This window comes from Megascapheus bottae, chromosome 5, assembly GCF_031878675.1.
Source record: "Megascapheus bottae isolate mThoBot1 chromosome 5, mThoBot2.hap1, whole genome shotgun sequence".
Taxonomy (NCBI): domain Eukaryota; kingdom Metazoa; phylum Chordata; class Mammalia; order Rodentia; family Geomyidae; genus Megascapheus; species Megascapheus bottae.
The window spans coordinates 69,514,733-69,540,301 of NC_143513.1; the positions used below are offsets into that span (position 1 = coordinate 69,514,733).

A 25,569-nucleotide genomic window follows, 5' to 3' on the forward strand; every position below is an offset into this window, starting at 1 on the left:
ATCATGGTTCAAAGCCAGCCCAGGCACTAAAGAACTAGTGACTCTTATCTCCAATTAATCACTAAAGAATGGGAAGTGGTTCTGTGGCGTCAGAGTAAAGTGGTAGCCTTGAGCTATAGAGCTCAGGGCCAGCGCCTATACCCAGAGTTCAAGCCCCATGGCCCCCACAAAAGAAAAAAAAAAAACCCAAAACTTCTCTTGACTATATTTAAAACTGCCTTTAAGCTTTGTGTAGAAAGAAAAATTAAAGGAAGTAAATCCTTTTTTTTAGTCAGTATTCTAGTCAAATAGTTGATAAATGATGTGATAGCTTATTTCTGAATGATGGCTAAAAAAAATACAATAAGGAAATTCTCTATAAGACTTTATAACATTTTAGTTTAAAACTGCCAGATTTATGAACCTTAAAACTGATCCTTATATAAAAATCTCTGTCCAAAGTAGGTCATAGACCTTACTTGATATTTTTATCTTCACTTAGGGATGTAAGTTTCAATGTTTTGGTTTTTTTCTCTGAAGTTTCTTTTATAAAATTCTTATTTTAAAATAATTCCTGGAGGCGGGAGTTTGGCGTAGTGGTAAAGTGCATGCCTAGCATGCACAAAAACCTGGTTTGATTCCTTGGTACCACATACATAGAAAAATGCCAGAAGTGGTACTGTGGCTCAAATGGTAGAGTTCTAGCCTTGAGAAAGCCCAAGGACAGTGCTCAGGTCCAGAACTCAAGCCCCAGACTGGCAATAAATAAAGAAAAAATAATAATAAAATAAAAAATAATTTGTTTACATAGTTTGAAAGAACAAGTGTAGGTTTTTTTTATTTGTTTTTTTTTTTACCATAAGATTGAAGTTATTCTAGGTTCATAGTTGTTTATTATTCTTGTAAGATAAAATAATGTTTGGCTTCAGGTGATGGAGAAGATAACCGACCAGGAATGAGAGGTGGCCATCAGATGGTTATCGATGTTCAAACGGGTGAGAATCTTTTAAAATTATACTTTGTTTTCCAAGATTTCAGCAAAATTCTAGAGATTTTATTATACTTCAGCAGTAAATTCATGTAAAACATGCCAATGCATACTTACCTATCTATGTTTTTAAATATCAGGTAAAGATGACTATACTGCTTTCTTTTCATTTTACAGGTTAAGTGTATTGATTATAATTTAGTAGCAAAAGAAATAAGCACCAGTATAGCCTAATCAGGCTATGGTACTTGGTAAAAGAGAAGTTACTACTGTACAAGTAAAATTATATCTCCTAAAAAAAATGTCATGTGTAGCTTTTTGCCTACATGTGTGCACATGTAAATAGCTTGTTTGTGTTGCATTTTCATGGAAAAGTATAATGTTTCTGAATTTGGTGTGCATTTGTATTTATAGATTATCTACTGATGGAAATTATTAGAATGAAAGAAAATTAAGATAACATCTTTAAAGAGAAAAATTAGCACATATTGAAGTATTCTTATTCATATTAATTTATTAATTTTTAATTATCATTAGTAAGCTTCTAAAAATTGTCTTAGTTATTTTTGCTGCATTTTCTGTTTTATTTTGAATCCTTCCTGGGTTCCTAGAGTACGGGATAAATTAAATGCCATTATATTAATAGTTTATGGCAAGCTATATAATTTTGGGAATAAATAATTCCAAGAATCTAGGACACTTCTGTTTGATTTTAGAAACTTTACTGTATATAATGAAATGCCACTTAACATTTTGCTTTTTTAGAAGTAATAAATACTCATTTAAGTCTTTATAGATTGTTGTGAAAGAATTCAAAATATCTTTAAAATACGGATATTAAATTATGCTGGCATGAATGTATTTTCATAAAATTTTTGGTAATAGAAGGGAGATTTTAAGTTAGGCACAGGTGGCTCAGTCTTTAATTCTACCTAGTTAGGAGTTGAGATCTGATCATGGTTTGAAACCAATCTGGACAGGAAAGTCTGAGACAGTTAGCTTTAATTAACCACCAAAAAGCCAGAAATGGAACTGTGAATTAAGTGGTAAAGTACCAGTCTTGAATGAAAAAACATAGTCAGTGCCCAGGCCCTGAGTTCAATCACCTGTACCAGAGTTTGTGTGTGCTTTTTCATTTAAAATTAACTGCTGGGACTGGGAGCATAGCCTAGTGGTAGAGTGTTTGCCCAGCATGCACAAAGTCCTGGGTTTGATACCTTGGTACCACATACTCAGAAAAGGCCAGAAGTAGAGCTGTAGCTCAAGTGGTAGAGCGCTAGCCTTGAGCAAAAAGTGTCCAAAGACAGTGCCCAGGCCCTGAGTTCAAGCCCCATGACTGGCACAAAAAAAAAAATTGACTGCTAATATATAGTTAACATCTGAGTTGCTTGTTAGAGTCTCTTTGGGAAAAATTTATTTCAAAGTGTAAAAATTTACTTTTCTAATTGTAGCCTGCCTCTGAACTATTGTCTCCCTAAATAAACAGGCTTAGTTTTGAATTAATGATAGTTTTGGGTAGTTGTTTTCTGTCCGGTAGTTTAGACTGTAAATGTGTTTAGTGTTTATTTATTAAGGAGCAGATTTATATACCAATTGTTCTCTTTATCTTGGATAATTTTAATACCTAATAAAAACATGCAAAAATATGCATTAATTGGTATTTTTATGTTGTGCATGATAATAGCAGTTTTCCTTTTGAACAAAGTGGGATTTGTAATACCTTTTTTCTTCCTTAGTCCTATAAGGAAATTTTTACTAAACCATTAAAAAAAACTTACTAATTATATACTGAAGGAAAGTCCTTATTTGAAAGGTTCTTATTTCCAAAAGAAAGTATACTTTTCTCAAAATGTGAAGATAATTGTGGTGCTCTTTTAACATTTAAGTTCACCTTATTAGGGGACCCAAGGGGGAAAAAAGTTATTGATCCACGGTAAAAGTACTCATTACCTATGGCTGCTCATTGACTGTGCCCCACTTCCTTATCAAAAGGGAAATTTCAAAGTGCTTACTGTGTTGTTTATGGGAAAAGTACATTTCTAAGAAAGGTTTTTGTTGTTGTTGTTTTGAGACCAGGGCTTTCTGTGTAGCTTGGCTAGCCTTGAACTCTTGATCCTCCTGCCTCAGCCTCATGGCTGGAATTACAGATGTGTACCACCATGCTGGGCTAAGTTTTCCACTCTCTTTAAAAACAGTTTTAGGCTGGGTTCATAGATCAAATGCTTGTATATCATGTGAATGTGAATAGACGGAATTTAAAGCATTGAGCTTGATGCACTCAGAGGACTTACCTGATACCCAGTTCTTCTGCATGCCTAGATGTCAGATAGTCTTGAAACCCACCCTCTGGGTGTGTCAGCAAATGGCTTTGCCGGCTGGAGGAGAAACATGCCTAAATAGAGTACCTAGAACTGGCCTTACAAATACATGTAGTCATGTGTGCCTCCTTAGTCATCTAAACTGGCCAGTTAACCATCAGTCTCAAGAAAAAATGGTTTCTAATCCCTGTCATGTCTCTTACCAGAATTCCACTGCAAATATTTTTGTGGATTTGTTTCAGTTGCATTGTTTTTGTGTCAACCTAGACTTCTGTATAACTGCTAATAAGACAGTGTGGCTATATTTGTTGTGAGTTCCAGAGGAAATGAAAATGTAGATAGTTGAGTTTCCAAAGTAGCCAAACCAAGGGCAACATCTCAAAATGGTTGCCACAATTATAGGCTGGGAAATGCAGTGCTTTTCCAGTACCAGCTGCTGTGCTGATCCCAGGTGATCAATGCATGTTCAAACTGCTTTTCTGTTCTGTATCTTAATTTCCATGCTAATTTTGTGCATAGAGTTTCCTTCCATTTCTACCTTCTGCCTTTGTGAAATGTGTTCTTATTTTCTGTTTTAATACCCAGAATGTCTGATGGTAGACTCTCTGCCCAATATTGAACTTCTCTTAGTCTTTCACCTCACTGAGGACTATTCTCTAGTGGTTTTTATTCCAAATTGAGGAGAAATTGGAGGTCACTACTTATTTCTAATATGCCATTTTGGACATTCTTCTTTCTTTTTTATATGCTATTTTAATTGGTTATTGTGGAAGAAAAGGAGAACTATAAATATATTTTTAAATTTTTAAAGAAAAATATTAAAATTTTGCTTAGGAAGATTATGTAGGCTAAGCCAGATGTGATGGTGCATGCCTATAATCCTGACACTCAAGAGTGAAAAATAGAAGAATCACATTTCAGGGTCAGCCTTAACTCTAAGATCTTGTCTGGAGCTGGGTGCCAATGGCTCAACTCAGGAGACTAAGATCTGAAGATCACGGTTCAAAGCCAGGCCAGGCATGAAAATCCAGTGAAAATTGGAGACTTATCTCCAATTAACCACCAGAAAACTGAAAGTGGCACCATGGCTCAAGTGGTAGAGCATTAGCCTTGAGCTGAAGAGCTCAGGGACAGTGCCCAGGCCCAGAGTTCAATCCCTATGACCAACTCCCCCCCCCCCCCCCCAAAAAAAAAAAAAAGATCTTGTCTCAGAAACCAACAAAACAAGCTGGGCATCAGTGGCTCCTGTCTGTAATCCTAGCTTCTCAAGAGGCTGAGAGCTGAGGATCAAGACTTGCATCCAGCCTTAGCAAGAAAGTTGGTTGGGCTGGGAGTTTGGCCTAGTGGTAGAGTGCGAGCCTAGCATGCACAAAGACCGGGATTCAATTCCTCGGTACCACATGCATAGAAAAAAGGTGGAAGTGGTGCTGAGGCTCAGGTGGTAGAGCCTTGAGAAAGTCCAAGGACAATGCTCAGGCCCTGAGCTCAAGCCCAGGAAGAAAGAGAGAGACAGACAGAGAGAGAGAGAGAGTTTGTGAGACTCTTGTCTCCAATTAGTTACCAAAAAAGCTAGAAGAAAAACTCAGAGACTGTGCCCTGAATTCAACTCCCAGAACTGGCACCACCAACACCAAAAAGAAATCCAACAAAAATACATTAGGCAGATGTAATTGTAATGAATGACTTTCTTAGGGCCTGGAGTTTGTCCTGATGGTAGAGTGCTTGCCTAGCATGCACAAAAACCTGGGTTTGATTTCTTAGTACCACACACATAGAAAAAGCTGGAAGTGGTACTGTGGCTCAAGTGGTAGAGTTCTAGCCTTGAGAAAGCTCAAGGACAGTGCTCAGGCTCTGAGTTCAAGTCCTAAGACTGGCAAAAAAAAAAAAAAAAGAATGATTTGCTCTATGTAATGCTTGCGGAACCTGATAGTTGCATCTTAGCAATATTGATGCATAAGAATCAAATAGAGAAGCTAGATTTTTGGAGCAGGGATTTTTTTTCCCCTTTCTTCTTTTTTCCTTTTTGCTAGTCCTAGACTTGAGATAAAGGCCTGAACACTGTTCTTGGGCTTTCTCAAGGCTAGAGCTCTACCACTTGAGCCACAGCTTTACTTTTAGCTTTTTCTATGAGGAATCGAACCTGGTCTTAGTGCATGCTAAGCAAGCACTCTACCACTAGGCCAAACTCCTGGCCGCTAGCAAGGGCTTTTTATCTATTGAAATTAGATGCAATATTTTGTTTGTATATTTTTTGAGAATACATGATTTTAGATTATCAGAGACTCAAATTAAGAAGTCACAGTAAAACTAAAGAAAATTTATTGTATCTTATAGAATGTGCCTTACATTTCAAAGCAGTTATTGCCTCCCAGTGTTTCATATACCTTTCATATATTTAATGATATTTTAAGAGCTGTTAAATCCTTTAGTATTATTAATTCTTTAATATTTAAAATTTAATAGTGTTAACTTTTATTTTTCTTTTTAGTTGATAGTTGTTTGGGGTTGGGTTTCTGTTTTTGTCATATTACTATTAGGTTTATGGATAGAGTTACCATAAAATGAATGATAATATAAATTTTACTATTTTCAAAACTTTCTTCCATCCTGTAGGAATCATATCATGATAGCACTGGAATGTATGTTATTTATCCTACTAAGTTTGTATTCTAGCTTTATTCTGATTCTTGAATCTTTCCATTCAACATTCTTAAACTATGAACTAGATTTCTTTTTTTTTTTTGGCCATACCTTAGGCTTGAACTCAGGGCCTAGGCACTGTCCTGGAGCTTTTTGAAGACTAGTCCTCTACACTTGAGCTACAGCACTACTACTTGCTTTTTCTGTGTATGTGGAATCCAGAAATTGAACTCCGGGGCTTCGTGCTTGTTAGGCAAACACTCTACCACTCAGCCACACTCCCAGCCCCATGAACTAGATTTTAATTCTGGGTAGTATAAGTTGAATAGGAGAGAAAAGCATGTCTACTTTGTGTCCACAAGGAACTTTGTTCATTTAGAAATGTTTATATTGCACTAGGCAATTACTGCTGTATAATTTCTAGTGAATTTTGGAAACCTCCCCTCAGAATAAATACATAAGATTTAAAGCAATGCTCCATTATTTGATATCTGTGAAAGAAGTTGGTTCCTTATCACTTCCAAGTGATATTTTTGTACAGATTGTGTGAGTGTGCTTGTGTGGACTTGTGTGCCATCTCTGTTTCTATCTGAGTGTGTCTTTCTCTCCTATACATATGATGCTACATGCAGTTTATTTACTTCATTTTCCTTAAATTTTTTTTTGGGGGGGGGGGTAGTGGGTTATAGGCTTGAGCTCAGGGCCTGAGTGCTGTCCATGAACTCTTTTACTCAAGACTAGCTCTCTGTCACTTTGAATCACAACTCTACTTCTAGCTTTTGAAAGAAATGAGTGAAGATGAATTTTGGTTTGCAACATATTCCATGTGGGTATGTTTCTGAACCTATATGTGATGTGCATCTTTTCCTTTCATGCTATAATCAAAAGAAATTGAGTTTAATTAAAAATAGAGTATATGACTACCATCATAAAGTGTAACTTTTTATCAAGAAAAGTAACTTTGTAGAATTCCTCTAAAATCTAGATTAATGAATTTAATAAAGGAGGCAGAGAATTCAGTTGGTAATCTGATGTGTCATGGTAGGGTATACTTGGCTAGGCCTCTAATTAAAAAAAAGAAAGGTAAGCTAGGAATTTGGCCTGCTGATAGAGTGCTTGTTACCACGTACATAGAAAAAGCCAGAGTGGTGCTGTTGCTCAAGTGGAAGAGCCCTAGCCTTGAGAAAGCCCAAGGACAGTGGTTAGGCCCTGAGCTCAAGCCTAGAACTGGCAAAAAAAAAAAAAGTAATTTTCAAAATAGCTTTATGAAATAGATAGCATATCACATTTTAGAGGTTAGGAAGATAGTGGTTAGAGACCTTTAGTCTTCATACATTTAACTACTTGAGAGTCCTCTTCTCTGTCTGCTAGAATACAAAATCACATGATGTATAAGTTAAATACTATTGTCATCACAAATCTTTCCTGAATGCTGAATCCCGTCAACCAGGTTTACTCTTATTTTTAAATTCTAGTGTTTTTTTTTTTTGTCGGTAGTGGGGTTTGAACTCTGGGCCTAGGTGTTGTCCCTGAGCTCTTTAGCTCAAGCTGGTGTTCTACCACTTGAGCGCAGTGCCACTTCCAGTTTTCTGTTAATTAATTAGAGATAAAAGTCTCACAGACTTCACTGCACTGGTTGGCTTTGAACTGCGATCCTCAGATTTCAGCCTCCTGAGTAGCTAGGAATATAGGTGTGAGCCACTAGCGCCCATCTAAACCCTAGTTCCTTCTTCCTTTCTACAGTGCTTTGCTGGATCGTGGTGATTTATGTATCTCCTTTATATTCTTGACTAGATTGTAAGCTCTTTGAATATATGGCCTAGGTCATCTTTGTTTTGGGGGTTTTTTTTGTTTTGTTTTTGTTTTGGGACACATTTTGCTCAAGACTAGTGCCCTGCCACTTGAGTTACAGCACCACATGAGTATGTAGTACTGAGGAATTGAACCCAGGGCTTCATACATGCTAGGCAAGCCCTCTACCACTAGGCTACGCTTCCAGCTTCCCTTATCTTTGTTTTCCAGCCCTAAAGTGCTTTGCCAAGTCAAATTAGTATTCAAAGAATATTGAATAGATACTGTTTTAGTGCTGAAAGAAATGCACAACCACAGTAGCCTGTGCCTGTGTTCTTTTAAGAAAAAAATAGACTCAAACATGTATTAATATGCATAGGGACTATGTAAAAAGCGTTGTTACTTGAAGGTGAGTGTACTGCCTAAAGATATATTTGGATTCTTATGCATAAAATCTGTGTTTTCCTATTAATTTCAATCTACTAGCCTGCTATACAGATAAAAAGGTTTCTATTTTCTTTCTACAGTTCTCTTCAAAAATTCCCATCATTTTCATCCATGAAATAACACACTTTCTGGTGTTTGTTTCTAGATAATAATGTTATTTTTGAGTGATTTTAATGATTTGATTATTTAAAATTTTTCTTAGGTATTTTCATTTAGGTACAGCAAAATGTCCAATTTCCTACAACTTTAATTTTAAACTGCACCTAAACCCACAAAGCTTTCATGGACAGGAATGACATCTTGGCTTAATTCTGTTGATATGCTTGCTTCGTGCCAGATTTTATTTTGCTCAGCTATCAATGAGGCTGTTGTGGAAATGTGGGTTTTCTTTGCTGTGAGAATTTATGGGTACAAAGAGACCTGCTTTTCAGAAAGAACATTGAGAACCCAGATCCCAGGGGGAAGGGTTATTATAGTTAATGAACCAGATTAACCTTTTCCAAAGTGTGCCCAGAAACACTACGAAACAAAAGGTCAGTTTGCTATTGCTATTTTAGTTAGATGCCCCTTTTCTAGGCATTTGAATTTTGTGAGGCCTTGAGAAATACTTTTAAACTACATGTTAGGTAGGCCTGGGATGTAGTGCAGTGGCAAAGTACTTACCTAGCAAGTGCAACATCCTGGGTTCGATCCCCAGTACAAAAAGAAAAAGGAAAATATAGTAAACTACATGGTTGGGGGAGGGAGTGTTGCTTTTTTTTTTTTTTCCTTCTTTTTTTGTAATTATGTTTCTGGATATAACTTGGTATCATCTGGAAAGCAAAATGCTACAGTCAGTGGCTGTCTTTTCATTCTGAGATAAGATAGTTTTTTAGTAGTTTAAAATAATTGCCATTATTTCAAATTATGCAGTGTTAAATGGATTCTTGGTACTGAATTAGACAAGAAATCAGATAGAGTAATCATGTTTGTATTGCATGTTGATACTTAAGAACTAGAAAGTATTTTTATATTTGTGCATATTTTAAAGGTAGAAACATGTTCGTGCTTGATAGACTTCAGGATGTTTTTGTATAACTTAGAGCTGAGGAACTATTCCACGCTTAGAGTTTGTAAATAAAAAAATAATAATAATAAGATCTAAGGAGCTTAAGTAATCCATATTGGTTACCCAGTATGTTAGTTAGATTTGTATCACTGTGACTGCACACCTGGGAAAACTACATGGGGGAAGGAGGAATTTATTTTGGGTCATGGGTTGAGAGGTTGCAGTCTATCTTGGTAAAGAGGGTATGATGGAGCAACTTTTATCATGGCAGCTAGGCAGGGGGGAGGGTCAGTGAGAGGACCTAGGAGAAGACACACCTCCCAAAGATACACTTTAAGTGACGTACTTTCTAAAGTTTCCAGAGCCTCTCCAAGTAGCACTACCAGCTAGAGACCAAGCCTTCAACAGTAAACCTGTTGGAACATTTCATATTTAAACCATGATACCCTGTTAGTACAGAAGTCAGTTCTGCTCTTGTAGATGTTTTTATTCAGAGAAATTTTTTGATTTCCTGAAGTTATTTGAGGAATAGAATGGATTTACGTAAGAAAATTCACTGAGGAATTTGAAACTACATGAAAATATGCAAAAAATGTCTTAGAAGACTGCTTGACTCTGAATGACAAGTGGGTTCTTAGTGTTAATAGTGTTTTGCATGAATTTTATATTGTAAACTTTACGGCACCATTTCTGGCTTTTTTTCTATGTATGTGGAATTGAACCCAGGTTTTTGTGCATACTAGGCAAACACTCTACCACTAAGCCAAACTCCTGGCCCTTTTCTTGTAATCTTTTACCTAACTTAAAAATAATTGATGGGCTTGTGTAACCAGTAGTCATAAGATATTTTAAAAGGGATGAAAATTTCAAAACTAAAGACATTGTATAAGAAAGAATAGAATAATTTTTTCCCCAGTGTTAAAAGTCTGTAAGTGGCAAGAGACATTTCAGAGTGAGAAAAAAATCTATTTCTTAAGGTATCTGGAAAGACTTAATGGTTAGTTTTTGAAGAGTTAAGACTTGCATATGTCTCAACTTTCAGACTTTTTTGCGGGGGAGGGTGGGTTGATCATGTAGCTTGAACTTAGCCTACTCCCAAATTAACTGCATATCAGATTCATTTGGGGTACTTGAAATAATCGGGCTCTTTTTTTTTTAATTGACTAAACAATGATGAAGTCAGAATTGTAGGGAACAATACCTAGTGATGTTATAAAAATAAATGTCCAAAAATGTGTTTCTGAAAGAGTCTTTCCAAATATTGATATGTAGAAAATATTTGGTATACATTTTAGAAAGTAATCTTTTTTATGATACTAGGATTTGTACTCAGGGCCGCACACTTGTGCTTTACAACTTAAGCTATTTTTTCCAGCTATTTCTTGTTTTTCAGATAGAGTCTTAAGAGGATCAGTCTCTGACTTCTATGGCCTTATACATAGCTATAATTATAGGTGTGAGCCACCGTGCTTGGCAAAGGGTATTTTCTTCATTGATCTTTGAAACAACTAGTTAGATCTGGTGCTTACTTTTGTCCTTAAATTTGTGTGTGTGTGTGTGTGTGTGTGTGTGTGTGTGTGTGTGTGTGTGTGTGTGTGTTCACATGCGCACATGCATGTGTGTTTTATTTAACACATTTTTCTGATTTTCATAGAGACTGTTTATTTGTTTGGTGGCTGGGATGGAACACAAGATCTAGCTGACTTCTGGGCATACAGTGTGAAGGAGAACCAGTGGACATGTATCTCTAGAGATACTGAGAAAGAGGCAAGTTTGGAATTTTTTGTACATGTGTATTACATTAGGAGAATGGGTTTATACTTTTTCTGCATGATTGTTTTCTTTTCATATTTCAGCAGTACTAGCAAAAGAATTTGTGATGAACAAGTTTGATTAAACACTTCAACATTTCTGCTTTCATAAAATTTTTCCTTTTTATAGTTATTATTAAGCAGTTATACAAAGGGTTTATAATTCATAAGTCAGGTAATGAATACAATGTTTCTTGAGCAATGTCATCCTTTGCTTTTACCATTCTTCTCTATTCTGTCCCTTCCTATCGATTGCATAGTTCATTTTGTACATAGTGTATATTGACTATCATTATTGCATCCTTTCAGCCTTCCTCTTTTTATTCCTGTGCCCCTCTATTGCCCTCCCCTCACCCTGAAAAAGACAAAAGAGAAAAAGAACAACAAAAACAATACCACATTTCTGCTTCATAACTGGTTTGTCAACTACCAACATAATCCTTAGCTTTTAAAATAGTTCAGCTAACCAATATAATTTATATGATTTTGTTTAATGCTTTAGCCTAAAAACGGAAATGTATAACTTGTCTTTTTTTCTGGTCCCTGTTGATTTTATTCTTGTTTTCAACATTGCATTCTTGGGACCCAGGGCCTTATGCTTGCTTACTAGGCACATGCACTACCACTGAGCTTTAACTTTGCCTGCCCCCATCTTATTTCCTCTGGGAAAAAAATGCTTTTGATGTTCTAGTCCATCACTTTCTCACTACTTTGGCCTCTCACTATTTTACTGTTCAGACATGTCCTACATAACAATATTTCAGATAGTCATGTGCCATATACTTCATGATACTTCTAAAAGTTATGTTGCTTAGTGAGTGACATCGTTGAATATCTTAGTTATAAAAGTATACTCTATTGTATAATCTTTTTGATTTCACAGTTATTAAATTACCTAACAATACATTACCCAGAATATATCATCATTATTCAGTTATTCATGACTGTATATCAACTTTCATAAATGATGTATAGCTTATTTTAAATTAATTTTTATGTATGTATATATTTATGTGCCCAAATAAAATATTTTGATATGAAAAAAGATGGCTTGGGTTTATCGCTTTGAATTAAACAAATAGATGGTTATATAGTAGAATAAAGCAAATAAGAATTTATTAATTTCCCCCAGCAGAACCTTTGTTTCCTTCATCTAAGTTGCTTCAGATTGTAAATTAAAATTTAAACTACAACAAAACAAGTTGAAGGGGTCTGTGGAGAGTATCCTAATTCAGACTCCACTGATTTTTTTTTTATTTAGGAAGGGCCAGATCTGGTGGTGTGGAATTCAATTGGATTGTTTCTTACTCCGTTCCAGTGATTAATTGTTTGGGTAATTTTTATTTTTTCAAAAAGATACTGAAATTCATGGTTTCTTTTTCTTACCCTAAATAAATATGTAAAAATTGGCTATTTTCAATATTGAAGTACCAATTTTCTCATCAAATTTGTTATTGTCTCACTAGTGAACAGAAGAGGTGTAGAGTTAGTGTTGGTACTGCTAAAAGGAACAGATACAAAGAAGTAGGAATAATGAATATAAGTTGCTTATCTTGGTTTCTTTTGCTTAGAATAAAAGCCCTAAATTTTTCATCAATGTTTAGTTTTCACCTATTTTTTCAGACTTACCTGACTTTATGTTCATTCCTGGACTTACTCAGCTTCTCATTTGTCTTATTTGGCAGTGTATTCCTTGTTGTATTTAAATAGGGGGTCTCCCCACTAGCTTTTACCTAGTAAATTACCTGCCTGTTTTTTAAAACTTAGTTCAGAGTTCACTTCCTTTCTGAAGTCTTTCTTGACTTCTGTAAGCTAAATGAAATACTTCTGTTTCTACTACTACCTTCTTTTTTGTAATGTTATTTGAATTTCAGTCCTCAGAAAATTAAGCTTGAAATAGAGCAAAATAATAAGCTTAAAAAGTTTTTCTTTTTCTTTTCTAAAAAAAAATTGTCTGAAATAGATATTTCATTGTTACATGCTTGATGTTTGCCATTGTGGGGCCAGGCAGCAATGGCTCACTTTTATAATACTAGCTACTGGGGAGGCTGAGATCTAAGGATTGTGGTTTGAACCCACCATGGACAACGAAGTCCATAAAACTCTGAACTTCAGTTAAGCACCCCAAAAGCCAGAAGCTCAAGTTGTAGAGTTGTAGAATGCTCAAGGAACAATGCCCTAGCCCTGACTTTAAGCTCTAGTACTAGACACACACTATTGTAAATATCTGAGCCTGAAGTTATCATTATGGAAATCATTTAAGTGATAAATTTAATTTTTCAGTAGATAAAAGTAACTTGTATTTCCCCTCCTTTAATAAAAAATTGGCCTAAGCAGTAGCCTTGAGCGGAACTTAGGGACAGCGCCTAAGCCAGAGTTCAAGCTCCATGACCCCGCCCCCCAAAAAAGAAAAAAGAAATTGGCCTAAGCAGGACACAGTGTCTCATGCCTGTAATCCTAGCTACTCAGGAGCCTGATATCTGAGGATCTTGGTTCAAAGCCAGCCTGGGCACTCAAGTCCGTGAGACTCTTATCTCCAATTAACCACCAGAAAACCAGAAGTGGTGCTGTGGCTCAAGGGGTAGGAGCCTGGAGCTGAAGAACTCAAGGACAATGCCCAGGCTCACAACCAATCACAACAACAACAAAAGGCCTTGTTAGTGGTTTACACTGTCATCATTCTTTCATTAAACCAACTGGTTAATTTCCTCTAATTTTACATGTTTTCAATTTTATCAATTCTTTTATTAACTTTTTTTTCTTACGGTGTAATTTGTTCATGATTATAATAGTATTCCTAACTTAGCTGTTACTAAACTTAAGTTTTTAAATTCCATGCTGCAGGAAATAGGGCATGGATTTTATGTTACTCTTACCTTTTTTAAAAAATTACTTAGCTATGAAAACAATCCCTTCTTAAATAAAATTTCTGGTGAAATCTTGACAAAATCTTTAAAAAAAATAAGTATTAAGATAGTAATTTATATGAATAATAAACATAAGTTCACATCAGCTTCATATCTGAATTATTTACACTAGGGCTGTAGCTTTAGCTCAGCTTGAGGACTTCTTAGCATTCACAAGCTGATTTTGATCCCTAGTAACACACAAAATAACCCAGCATGAATTAATAGCACTAATCGTCTTTCATTTAAGCAAATAAATTCTGCTATAGTACTCTTTTTTTTAGAATATTGTTTTCGTGTGTTCTATCTTGTTCTAGATACATTGTTTTGTTGTTGGGCAGATCAGTCTTTATATCAGACTTCCTATTTCTTATGCTACAGTTTCATAATTTCTTTAGTAGGATCTTAGCACATCACAATCACATATGCCATATTAACAACTGTATTTTTCCTTTTTATCAAAATCTACTTGCAAGAAAAACATAGCTCCACTTTTGGCTTTTTTGGTGATTAATTGGAGATGAGTCTTATGGACTTTCCTGACTTCCTGACTTTCCTGTCTGTCTTTGAACTGTGATCCTCAGTTTTCAGCCTTCTAAAAAGCTAGGGTTACAGACAAGAACCGTTGACACCTAATTTACGAATTCTTTTGGGTACCTCTTTTGTACTTTATTATGGCAATTGAGGCAAAAATGTTTTTAAAGACTAAAGGTTTAAAGGTACCTTAAACAAATGGGGAATTTAGTTAAATGATGACTAAAATATAATGCAGTATATAATAGGCCGTAAGGTCCAGATTTGTTCATCTCATCTTTCCTGACAAATTTTAAGCATTTCTGAGGTAAAATTTGCATCTCCTACCGCTTTTGTTTTCTTTAAAACTAAGTCTAGGGGCTAGTAGTATGGCCTACTGGTAAAGTGCTTGCCTAGCATGCACGAAGCCCCAGGTTCGATTCCTTGGTACCACATACAGAGAAAAAAGCGAGATGTAGTGCTGTGGCTCAAGTGTAGAGCACTAGTTTTGAGAAAAACCTCAAGGACTGTGCCTAGGCCTTGAGTTCAAGCCCTAGGACTGGCACACACATACACAAAAATAATGTTTAGTATTAGACCCATATTAGGTGATTTCATTTGTGTTTCTGAGCAAATCCCTTATTGCAAAGTAACAAAAAAAAATGACATCTGATTTTATTTTGTTATTTGTTCTTTGACTCCCCACTTGTTTTCTTTCTCTGCAGAATGGCCCTAGTGCCAGATCGTGTCATAAAATGTGCATTGACATTCAACGGAGGCAAATCTACACATTGGGACGTTATTTGGATTCCTCTGTGAGGAATAGCAAATCTTTGAAAAGTGACTTCTATCGTTATGACATTGACACAAACACGTGGATGCTACTAAGTGAAGACACTGCTGCTGATGGTGGGCCAAAATTGGTGTTTGATCATCAGGTTTGTGCCATCTTACCCAGCTATGAATTGTTAAGAGTCTGGTCTGAGCCACCAGCACCCAGCTTAACAATTGAATTGTAAATGAACTATAGCATAGTTCAAAGAAAATTAAATTATAGAGCATAAAAGGAAACAGAAGCCTTCATCCTATAGAAGTCTGTCTAGAGACAAATTATTTGCAAATGTCTTTGTTTTACTAGTTTGAAATAATACAATTTGAAGAATTTGGTAAAGTACATTGAGAAGTGAATAACGGCATCAGTCTTACTTGCATATTCGCTTTCTTATTAAACAGGTAACATTATTAGGATAGTTTCCTAGAGTAGAAAGAATTTGCTCGTAAGCAGGATGAGAAAGGAGAATGTGATCGCTATTCACCAATATACTGATCAGTATTAATACATCATATATCTTTGGTTAATTTGGGGTAAAATTATTTCGTCCCCAAAAGAAGTTGTGGGCTGGGAATGTGGCATAGTGATATAGTGTTTTCTTGGCATGCACAAAGCCCTGGGTTCAATTCCTTGGTACCACATATACTGAAAAGGCCAGAAGTGGTCTGTGGCTTGAGTGTTAGACCGCTAGCCTTGAGAAAGCTCAAAGATAGTGCCCAGGCCCTGAGTTCAAGCCCCAGGACTGGCAAAAACAAAAAACAAAAGTTTCTTAACATATTTAACTTGGATTGGAACAATAGAAGCCTCAAAAAATATTTAGAGATCTATCCGAACTGGATTACAGTATGAGTATGTACTAACCAAAGCATAATAAGGACAAAGGTTCAGGTTTTCTTTTTTTTTTTTTGCCAGTTCTAGAGCTTGAACTCAGGGCTTGAGCTCTCCTTGGGCTTTTTCTTCAAGGCTAGCACTCTGCCACTTGAGTTACAGCACCACTTCCAGTTTTCTTTTATGTATGCAGTGCTAAGGAATCAAACCCAGGTCTTCACCCATCCTAGGCAAGCATTCTACCACTAGGCCACACTCCCGGCCATGTTGGGATTTTTTTGTTTTCATTCTTGTAGCTATGGTTAGAACAAACTAACAATGTCTTCTCTCTTTCTGATAGATGTGTATGGACTCAGAAAAACACATGATCTATACCTTTGGTGGCAGAATTTTGACATGTAATGGCAGCGTTGATGATAGCAGAGCCAGTGAACCACAATTCAGTGGGTTGTTTGCTTTCAACTGTCAGTGTCAGACCTGGAAACTTCTTCGAGAGGATTCTTGTAATGCGGGGCCAGAGGACATCCAGTCTCGGATAGGACACTGCATGTTATTCCACTCAGTAAGAATACTCTATCCCTTACAGTATGTTGTTTTGTCACATATATCTTTATAGAATTGGTAAGATAATTGTTTAATAGGGGATCAAAGCTTTTCATTAGAAGTAAATAATTAGTGTAGCAGTGACAAAGGAAAAGGAAACTTAACAGTGAATTGTTGGCTGTTTGAGACTCTTCTTATTAATGTAATAGCTTCAAACTAGTTATGACCTTAATAATAATCTAGACAGTTCTGTGAAGAACTTGATTGCTTATCCAGATAGCCGGTAGCTATTGCCCTTTCATACAGCTTTCTATTACTGAGTTTACTTAGCAATTTAGGACAATTTTTTAATCTGCTTTCCCCTTTGCCTATTCTTTATTAAGACATAGAATTAAGAGTTAATTCTATTGAATTAGAATTAAAGTTTCTAAAACCAACAAAAAGACTTTGCTTTACCTTTTTCAAGTATATACATGAAATCTGAGACTTCCATTTGTGAAAATAGCTGTTTAAATAATTTTACAAAACATTTTACAGAGCTGGACGCAGTGGCTCATGCCTGTAATCCTAGCTACTCAGGAGGCTGATATCTGAGGATCGAGGTTCAAAGCCAGCCTGAGCACTAAAGAAACGCTTATCTCCAATTAACCACTGAAAAACCAGAAGTGGTACTGTGGCTCAAAGAGTAGGGTGGTAGCCTTGAGGCTGAAGAGCTTAGGGACAACACCCAGGCCGAGGGGTAGGGTGGTAGCCTTGTTCTGAAGGGCTCAGGGACAGTGCCCAGGCCCAGAATTCAAGCCCCATGACTGACCCTCCCCCCCAAAAAAAGAGCTGTCTTCATGAAGCGAAAAGAAATAATTTTCTGAGTACTCATCTATCAATTTCAACAATAATTATAATTGTTCATTTTCATACATTTACCCTCCCTTGGTATATCTTTGATTTTTGTAAGTTTATTCTTAAGTTGCATTGTGGTGGACTATTTTTAAAAGCAAATCTACTATTTATAAATTGTCCTTATAGTATCTGTAGCTTCTGCAGGTACAGAATCTACTGGCTGTGGATTAAAAGTATGAAAAAGGTTTTGTCTGCAATGAACATATACATTTTTGTCTTTATCTCCTAAATCATTCTGTACAACTGTGTACCATATGCATTATGAAATATACATTGAAATCATATGACAGGAAGTATGCAGATAATATGCAGATATTATGCCATTTGCTCAAATGGCAGAGTATTAGCCTTGAGCAAAGAGTGTCCAAGGATAGTGCCCAGGCCCTGAGTTCAAGCCACAGGTCTGGTTAAAAAAAAAAAAAAAAAAAAAAGATTTTTCTGGGGACTTTTCAGCCCAGGCTGGCTTCAAACCATGATCCTCAGATACCAGCCTTCTGAGTAGCTAGAATTATAGATTTGAACCACCATCACCTGGCCTGTTTTTTTATTAGGTTTTGGTTTATCTAGTCACTCTTATATCCCCAACACATACACAAACAGAACCTTTCCTTCTTGCTCTCGCTCTCTCTCTTCCTCTCCCTGCTTCCTTCCCTCCCTTTCTCCTTTCCTCCCTCCCTCCCTCCCTCCCTCCCTTGCTGCCTGCCTCCCTCCCCTTTCTCTCTTCTCCCCTCCCCCACAGAGGTATTTTTATTCTTTTTTACATAGAAAGGTAGCAGCTTGTATACATTTTTCTGCATGTCCTTCTGTTACTTTAACAAGTTCTCCTGGACTACCTATTAGTAGGCCCTCCATTCCTCCTTATTCTAGGTTAGTACTATTACGTGAGAACTACCATAAAACTACTTTTGTAGAGGCATTTGAAAGGATCATTGGGTTCTTCATAGAGGTGACAGCTTTCTCCCGTTTCTTGTTTTTCAGAAAAATCGTTGCCTCTATGTGTTTGGTGGTCAGCGATCAAAGACCTATTTGAATGATTTCTTTAGTTATGATGTGGACTCTGATCATGTAGACATAATATCAGATGGCACCAAGAAAGACTCTGGGATGGGTAAGACATTTTAGTGTTTTCTTCTCTCATCCATGACTTCAGCTACTTTAGGTGGAAAACTGTAGCCTACTTTCTTTTCTTTTTTACCGTTCTTCACCCTTTGTCTGTTTTTCTAATTACAGTAATTCTGAGTAAGGAAAATAAAATTCTCTAATTCTGTCTGTTTAAAACACTAATCATGGCTTAATGGGAGAGCACCTGCTTAGCAAGAATGAGGCCCTGAATTTAAACCCAGGATTGCTCCCATAAAAACAGTTGAGTTACAAAAATTATTTTCTTCAAACAGAAAAACACTAAATTCTCTTTGTGTTTATAGGGGAATAGAGTGCTTTCAGTATCTTATTCTATTATTATAGAATCTTAAATACTGTATTTTGTATTTACTAAGCCTTCCTATTGTGTTTTCACTGTAATGAAATACAGATTATGTACTATTATAATAGGGTATATCTTTATTCTAAAGGAGATTTTTGTATAATTAATAGTAATGTGAGTTTATAAAATCAGCATCTAGAACGTTTCTTCTCTAGTAATAAACTAATTGGTTTCACCAGTTTATACTTATTGCCCTGGCATAATAATTAATGTCCTGTTCATTATTAAAGGTTTTATATACTTTTCCAATTTAGGAGTTGCTTTATCAGTGATTACTATACTCAGAAGAGTGGCTTGACTAATGCCTAATGATTTAAATGCCTAATTTGAGCAATAGGACTAGAAATTGCTCAATTTACTTTTCCTTTTACTGTTATACATAAGTAGATCTTTTGTGTGTGTGTGTGTGTGTGTGTGTGTGTGTGTGTGTGTGTGTGTGTGAGGGGGGGGGGGATCATGGGGCGTCAACTCTGGGCCTGGGTGCTATCCCCTGAGCTCTTTACCTCAAGGCTGCTGCCCTACCCCTTGAGCCACAGCCCCACTTCCTGTTTTCTAGTGATTAATCAGAAATAAGAGTCTCAAGTTCCTTAGTGCCTGGGCTGGCTTTGAACCAAGGTCTTCAGTGCTCAGCCTCTTGAGTAGCTAGGATTACAGGCATGTGTCGCCATGCCTGGCTTAAAATACATCTTTTTTTATGTTAGGTAGTCATCCCTTACTATATCTTGGTTCACTTATTGCTACTTGGGAGATTTTCAGCTATCAAAGGGGTCTCTGGAACATAACTCCCATGATAGGTGAGATATCACTATTTACATTTTTTTTAAGCCTGCAATAGAGTGAAACCCTAATAAGTGAATTATGAGAACCATATTATAGCAAGGAACAACTTCTTTCTTTTTTTGGGGGGGGGTAACTTGTGGGGCTTGAATTCTGGGCCTGTCCACTGTCCCTGAGCTCTTCAGCTCAAGGCCACCGCCCTACCACTGGGCCTGGATGCTGTCCCTGGTCTCTTTAGCTAAAGGCTACCATCCTACCCCCTTGAGCCACAGCCCCACTTCCAGTTTTCTAGTGGTTAATTGGAGATAAGAGTCTCACTGGACTTTAATGCCCAAGCTGGCTTTGAACAGCAATCCTCAGATCTCAGCCTCCTGAGTAGCTAGGATTACAGGTGTGAGCTTCCATGCCCAGCTTGAGAGACGAGACTTGTATTGACAGATTCAATAAAAAGGTACAACAGAAATTTTTGTGCCAATAATGTAGCCTACTTTATGCAGTTTCATGTTGTGAATGCTCAGCTTCCTGTATATATGGTATATGTCAGTTTGAGTATTCCTGAACATCTGTGGTTTTCTTCAGTGATGGTCCCTGTGGAACCCTATACCTTCAGATTCCAAGATTCTGCATGATGTTTAAGAAATGGAGTGCAAAGAATATGTGCTTTCTACTATACTGAACTACTTTCCAAGAAAAACAAGTGACAGCTAACAAAACTTTTTACTTTGCCGGATGTGGTGGCTCACATTTGTAATCCTAGCTACTCAGGAGGCTGAGATCTGAGGATCAAGGTTCAAAACTAACCAGGGAACAAAAGGATTGGAGACTTATCTCCAGTTAACCTGTAGAAAATGGGAAGTGGGGCTTGGCTCAAGGGTAGGGCAGTAGCTTTGAGCTAAAGAGCTCAGGGACAGCACCCAGGTTGAGTTTAAGCCTCATGAACCGCCCCCCCCCCCAAAAAAAAAAATGAAACAGGATAGTATTTAAATTTCCGCTTCATTGCATATTCTTAGACAACATCCTTTTTTTTTTCTAGTATGTATGTAGATTGTAACTTACATAACCAGTCTATTGTTTTTGAGCTGTTTTTCTAAAGCTTTTTTGCTACAGTAAATTACTGTAATTTGAGATGGACTTAACACGTAATTACTGTGTTTATAATTCACTAATCAGGGTTATTTTTTATTAAAGCTGCATTTATAATATGAATTTTAATTTGAATTCTTTGAAATTATGATATAAATTTGCTTGAACTATTGAGATCACCAATTAGAGACAATATATTTCTAAGAGTCAAATGGCTATTGCTTACTGTAATTTTTTTTCTTTTTTATTAAAGAATTTATTAACATTGATTTTTACATCATATTTCAAATGGCATGTTTAATGAACAAGTGTTCAAGAAGGGAATCTATATACAATCACTGGCACTTAGTTTTTAGAACATAATCAACATTAGGCTAAGGGTTTGTATATCATAGATACATATTTATGAAGTAAAACATTATGTCTATAGACAGTCATAGGTTTTTATATCTATGTAGTTATGTTTATATTTCCAATACCATGTCCATAGCATTGGGTATGCAAATATTGAGTCCTCGCTCTTGTACTGTTTGGATCTAATAGCCACATATTAAGGATACCATGCGCCTTTTATTCCTTTGGTCTTGACTTGTCTCACTCAACATGATTTGCTCTAGATTCATCCACTTCCCTGCGAATGCCATTATTTTATCTTGTCTGTTGGCTATGTAGAATTCCATTGTATATATATACCATATTTTCTGTATCCATTCATCTGCAGTAGGGCATCTGGATTGTTTCCATCACCTGGCTATTGTGAATAGTGCAGAGATAAACCTAGCTGAGCAGGTGTCCTTATCATATCTTGGGTTATGATGTTCAGGGTAGATGCCCAGAAGTGGTATGGCGGGATCGTAGGGAAGGTCAGTTTTCAGTTCTTTAAGAAACCTCCACACTGCTTTCCAGAGTGGCTGAACTAGTTTACAATCCCACCTTGCTTACTATAATTTTATATGTCAGATACTATAATACTAAATCATTGCTTGTTATAATTATTCAAATATAATGTCTTAGATTTAACATTTCAGGATCCGAGGGAACTTTTAACTTATTTTTTAACTTGACTATAACAGTTTTGTTCTCTTCAGAAATTACAATTTAAATCAATGGACTGGCAGCTACTTAGAAAGGATTTAGTAGCAAATGAGTCTAACACATAGAAAATTACATCAAAATTCAGCATGTCTAACATTTGGGTTTGTGTCTGAGTAACTTTTAGCAATAAGACTGAACACAAGGATTTCAGCAGATTCCCCAAATGTAAGCTCTGTATTTAACCCTAACTGAGGATTATGTTTAGAAGATGATCTGTCGCAGAGCTTCATGATTGACTATAGATTACTTTCTCAAATCTGTTTTCATTCAGGATAAGAAATGTGTGGAGCTTTCACCATTTGCCAGATGTTATGCACTGATGATATGGAACCCTAAAACCTGTACCCTCTGTTCTGTGGTAGTTACATGTTTACTTGCTTAGTTTCTTAAATTCTGCCTGCTCTTTTTTTTCCTGTACCTGTCTCTACTTATTTCATTCTGTTCTAACAATTTTGGCAAATTAGTATAATTGAAAGAATAATGGATTGAGAGCAAAAATCTTCATCTTTCTTCATCTGGGTCTTATCATTCTGCTACTTTGGCAAAATTGTGTAACTTCTAGAATTGTTCATTCATTGGAAAATGACGAGTCTGAACCGATTGATCTTAAAGCTTTATCTATCACAAACTTTGATAGTAAACTTCATTCCCTTCTGCTATTAATCTGTGAATTACATCTAGGAGGGCTGTGTGAATTATATCTATAAGATTTGATTTATCCAAGGGGCCGGGAGTTTGGCCTAGTGGTAGAGTGCTTGCCTAGCATGTATGAAGACCCGGGTTTGATTCCTCGGTACCACATACATAGAAAAAAGCCGGAAATGGTGCTGAGGCTCAAGTGGTAGAGCTTCTAGCCTTGAGAAAGTCCAAGGACAGTGCTCAGACCCTAAGCTCAAGCCCAGGACTGGCAAAAAAAAAAAAAAAAAAAAAAGATTTGATTTATCCATAAATGTTCTCATGAGAACTTTAAAAACAAAATCTTATTTTAATTTTGGCCCTACAAGTGTGCTTATTGTGCTTCTTAGCACTAAACATAAATAGTGTAATAATAAGTTCTTATGATTTTTGACCCTTTTTTAGACATAGACTTTGATCTAAAAGGTCGAAATCCTTTTCAATCTTGACCATTTGACAAGACTGACACTAATAGTTTTCTATCAGTTCATTTCTGAGCTAGGAATGATAGTTCTTAATTTTCAGTGGAACTAAGTTTTACTATTTCTGTTTTGTATGTGTATTTAGTTACTTTGCCACTAAATTGTAGTAATAATTTTCTTCCTCCTATCTTGTTAGAGTAGAAGCTTACTTGGTTACAAGCTTATGGAAATATTTAATGTTTTTAAAATGAAAATTATTTACAAATGGAGACATAGCTGCTGCCACTGTGACCACTATTATTGCTCACTGTGGCTATAGTCTCTCAGTGGTGAGGAACACAGACAAGGTGAGCTGTTAGGCTACAGCCTGAGCAGTGGGGACTTCAGCTACCATGTTGGATCCAAGGGGACAGAGAAAGTCTACTCTGAAGGAAGACCAAATGGGTTCACTGAGGTCGAACAAGTTGACTCTGTTTGTGTCGTGGAAGGGCAATTACTTGCACAGTGGAATGAATCCCTACCCATGGAGCCAAAGATAGAAATGGAATGTATGGAGGACCATCTTACATGCAACTTTCAGCCTTGGGAACTAGTAGGAAGTATTGGAAAGATAGCAAGGCCATCATGCCATTTAGCATTTGGAAATGAAAGCAGTTTTATCTTTGGTATGGAAGAGGAGTGGAGTAACCAACTACAGAATTACATGCCTCTGTGATTGACTTTCCTGAAGATCTGTATCATAGACAGAAGAGGTTGGCCATTGCTGCTGGAAGCTGAGGGCTCCTAGAAGAGTAAAAGAAGTAGCTTATAGGTATGACTCACCATACCAAGCTGCTTCTGTAAGAGTGGAGTCTTGCAGGTTTTTCTGTCATAGGTGGCTCAGGCATGGACAAGAAGTGAAATCCATCTCAGCTTCCATCAGCTGGGAGAAGAGCTGGCTTTGAACTAAGATTTTCCTGACTCAGCTTCCCAAGTATCTAGAAATACAGGCACTAGCCAAAGAGGATAGTGGGTCATTAGAAATCCTAGTGAGAAAGAACAAAACAGAATTTTAAAGATGTCAGTCTGAGTCTGGATGCCCTCTTTTAGGGATACTCTACAGCATGTCCCTAATATCTTAGTGGCTGCATATGCTACAAAGGATTTAGAGTAAGGCACCCAGAGGGAGCTGTTTCTTTACTCTTGTAGGTTGGGCTAGAGGGGAGGGACTATAGATATAAATGTCATTGTGCCTCCAAGCATTCAATCTGAATCACAGGATTCTGGTCACAGCTCTGTTTTTTCATGTCTCATTCTGACCAGTGGAATACAAAAATTGAGTCCGTGCCCACATTCCATACTGCCTAGTAGCACTGCTAATCCCCTAGCAGTGGTAGAGAGAGGTAGAGGTGCTACAGGGTAATAGAAAGAATAGAGCTGATTTCAGAGTTACAATAGTAAATAGTTATAGTTGGTAGTGATTGTGAGAGGAGAGGAAGTTTCAGAAAGCCTGGGAATGTGGCCCCACTCACTTACCTTGTGCAAGCACTGGACAAAGTGAAAAAAAAAAAAAGCTTCAGGAAAGAAACTACTGCAAGAATACATACAGCAAAATCCAAGAAAAAGAAGAACATTGAAAAGGGAGGTAACCCCAAAACAAACAGCATTGTGGTCTGTCATTCAAATGACTATGTGACCAAAGAACATGCAGACTCTGCCTCCCCCTCCATTGGGCCCTATCAGAGCTTCTAGGGTTAAGAGTCTCATATGTCCCAATAACATCGAGGACCTAGAATGGCACTACCAACACTTGCTTGCCCTGGACTCCAGCAGAATACAAAACCAGTAGCTCTACCTGTGAAATTGAACAACTAAAGCAGGAAATGAAAGATCTGCAGGAGCAACTGGGAAAGAAAATGAGAAGATGTCGTATGTTTAGGAAGCATAGAGAACAGCTATAGCTCCACAAGCTAACAGTACAGATGTTGGTTTCAGAGAAAGATTTGATTTACAATCTGCCCTGACCCTTGTGCAGCAGGTAGCCAATGAAAGAACTGAAGCATGAGGGGCCTTCCAGCCACCTGCAGGCGTTGCCACAGCATGTTACAGAGCTAGAGTTCTGCAGTCTCCATCATGCAGAATGGGACCAATGAGAACAACCTAGAGCTCATTAGAGCCTGAATGACATGAAGCTGTAACAACCTGGAGGAAGAGAACACTGAGCTGCAGGAGAGGCTGAAAGTGTGCCTAACACAGAAGGCCGGCCACCATGATTAAAACTCCCAGGTTACAATAAGCACTAGTGGAGCAGGCAGAGTTGGAAAGACAACTAGACAGCATAGAAGAGTTGGTAAGAGAATTAATGTAGGACGGAGACAGCTTTGTGGAGGACTTGAGGGTGTAGAGTAACAGGTAGAAGGTGAAGGTCCAGCAGCTCCTGGAGTAGATACGCCAACTGAGGGAGGAGAAAAAGCAAGGTGTGAAGCAGGTTTTGTACTGAGACCATCACCTAGT

The 25,569-nt window shown here is 37.0% G+C and overlaps 1 protein-coding gene and 1 non-coding gene across 7 annotated transcripts in view; one reads left to right on the forward strand and one right to left on the reverse strand.

Moving 5' to 3' along the window:
• Nucleotides 1-25,569, forward strand: part of Mkln1 (muskelin 1) — a 206,899-nt gene that overhangs the window by 154,661 nt on the left and 26,669 nt on the right. For 5 of the 6 annotated variants that reach the window (XM_090333313.1, XM_090333314.1, XM_090333310.1 and 2 more), the window contains 5 exons: nucleotides 909-974; nucleotides 10,866-10,978; nucleotides 15,167-15,379; nucleotides 16,442-16,663; nucleotides 18,520-18,649. In XM_090333313.1, coding sequence (XP_090189439.1) covers nucleotides 909-974; nucleotides 10,866-10,978; nucleotides 15,167-15,379; nucleotides 16,442-16,663; nucleotides 18,520-18,649 — 744 coding nt within the window. Of the gene's footprint in view, nucleotides 1-908; nucleotides 975-10,865; nucleotides 10,979-12,288; nucleotides 12,356-15,166; nucleotides 15,380-16,441; nucleotides 16,664-18,519; nucleotides 18,650-25,569 lie in introns of those variants that run through there. The other variant, XM_090333315.1, reaches the window with a different exon arrangement.
• LOC150063586 (small nucleolar RNA SNORD45) lies at nucleotides 1,008-1,085 on the reverse strand. The gene has a single exon (XR_016535750.1). It is a non-coding gene; the product is annotated as a small nucleolar RNA SNORD45 (small nucleolar RNA).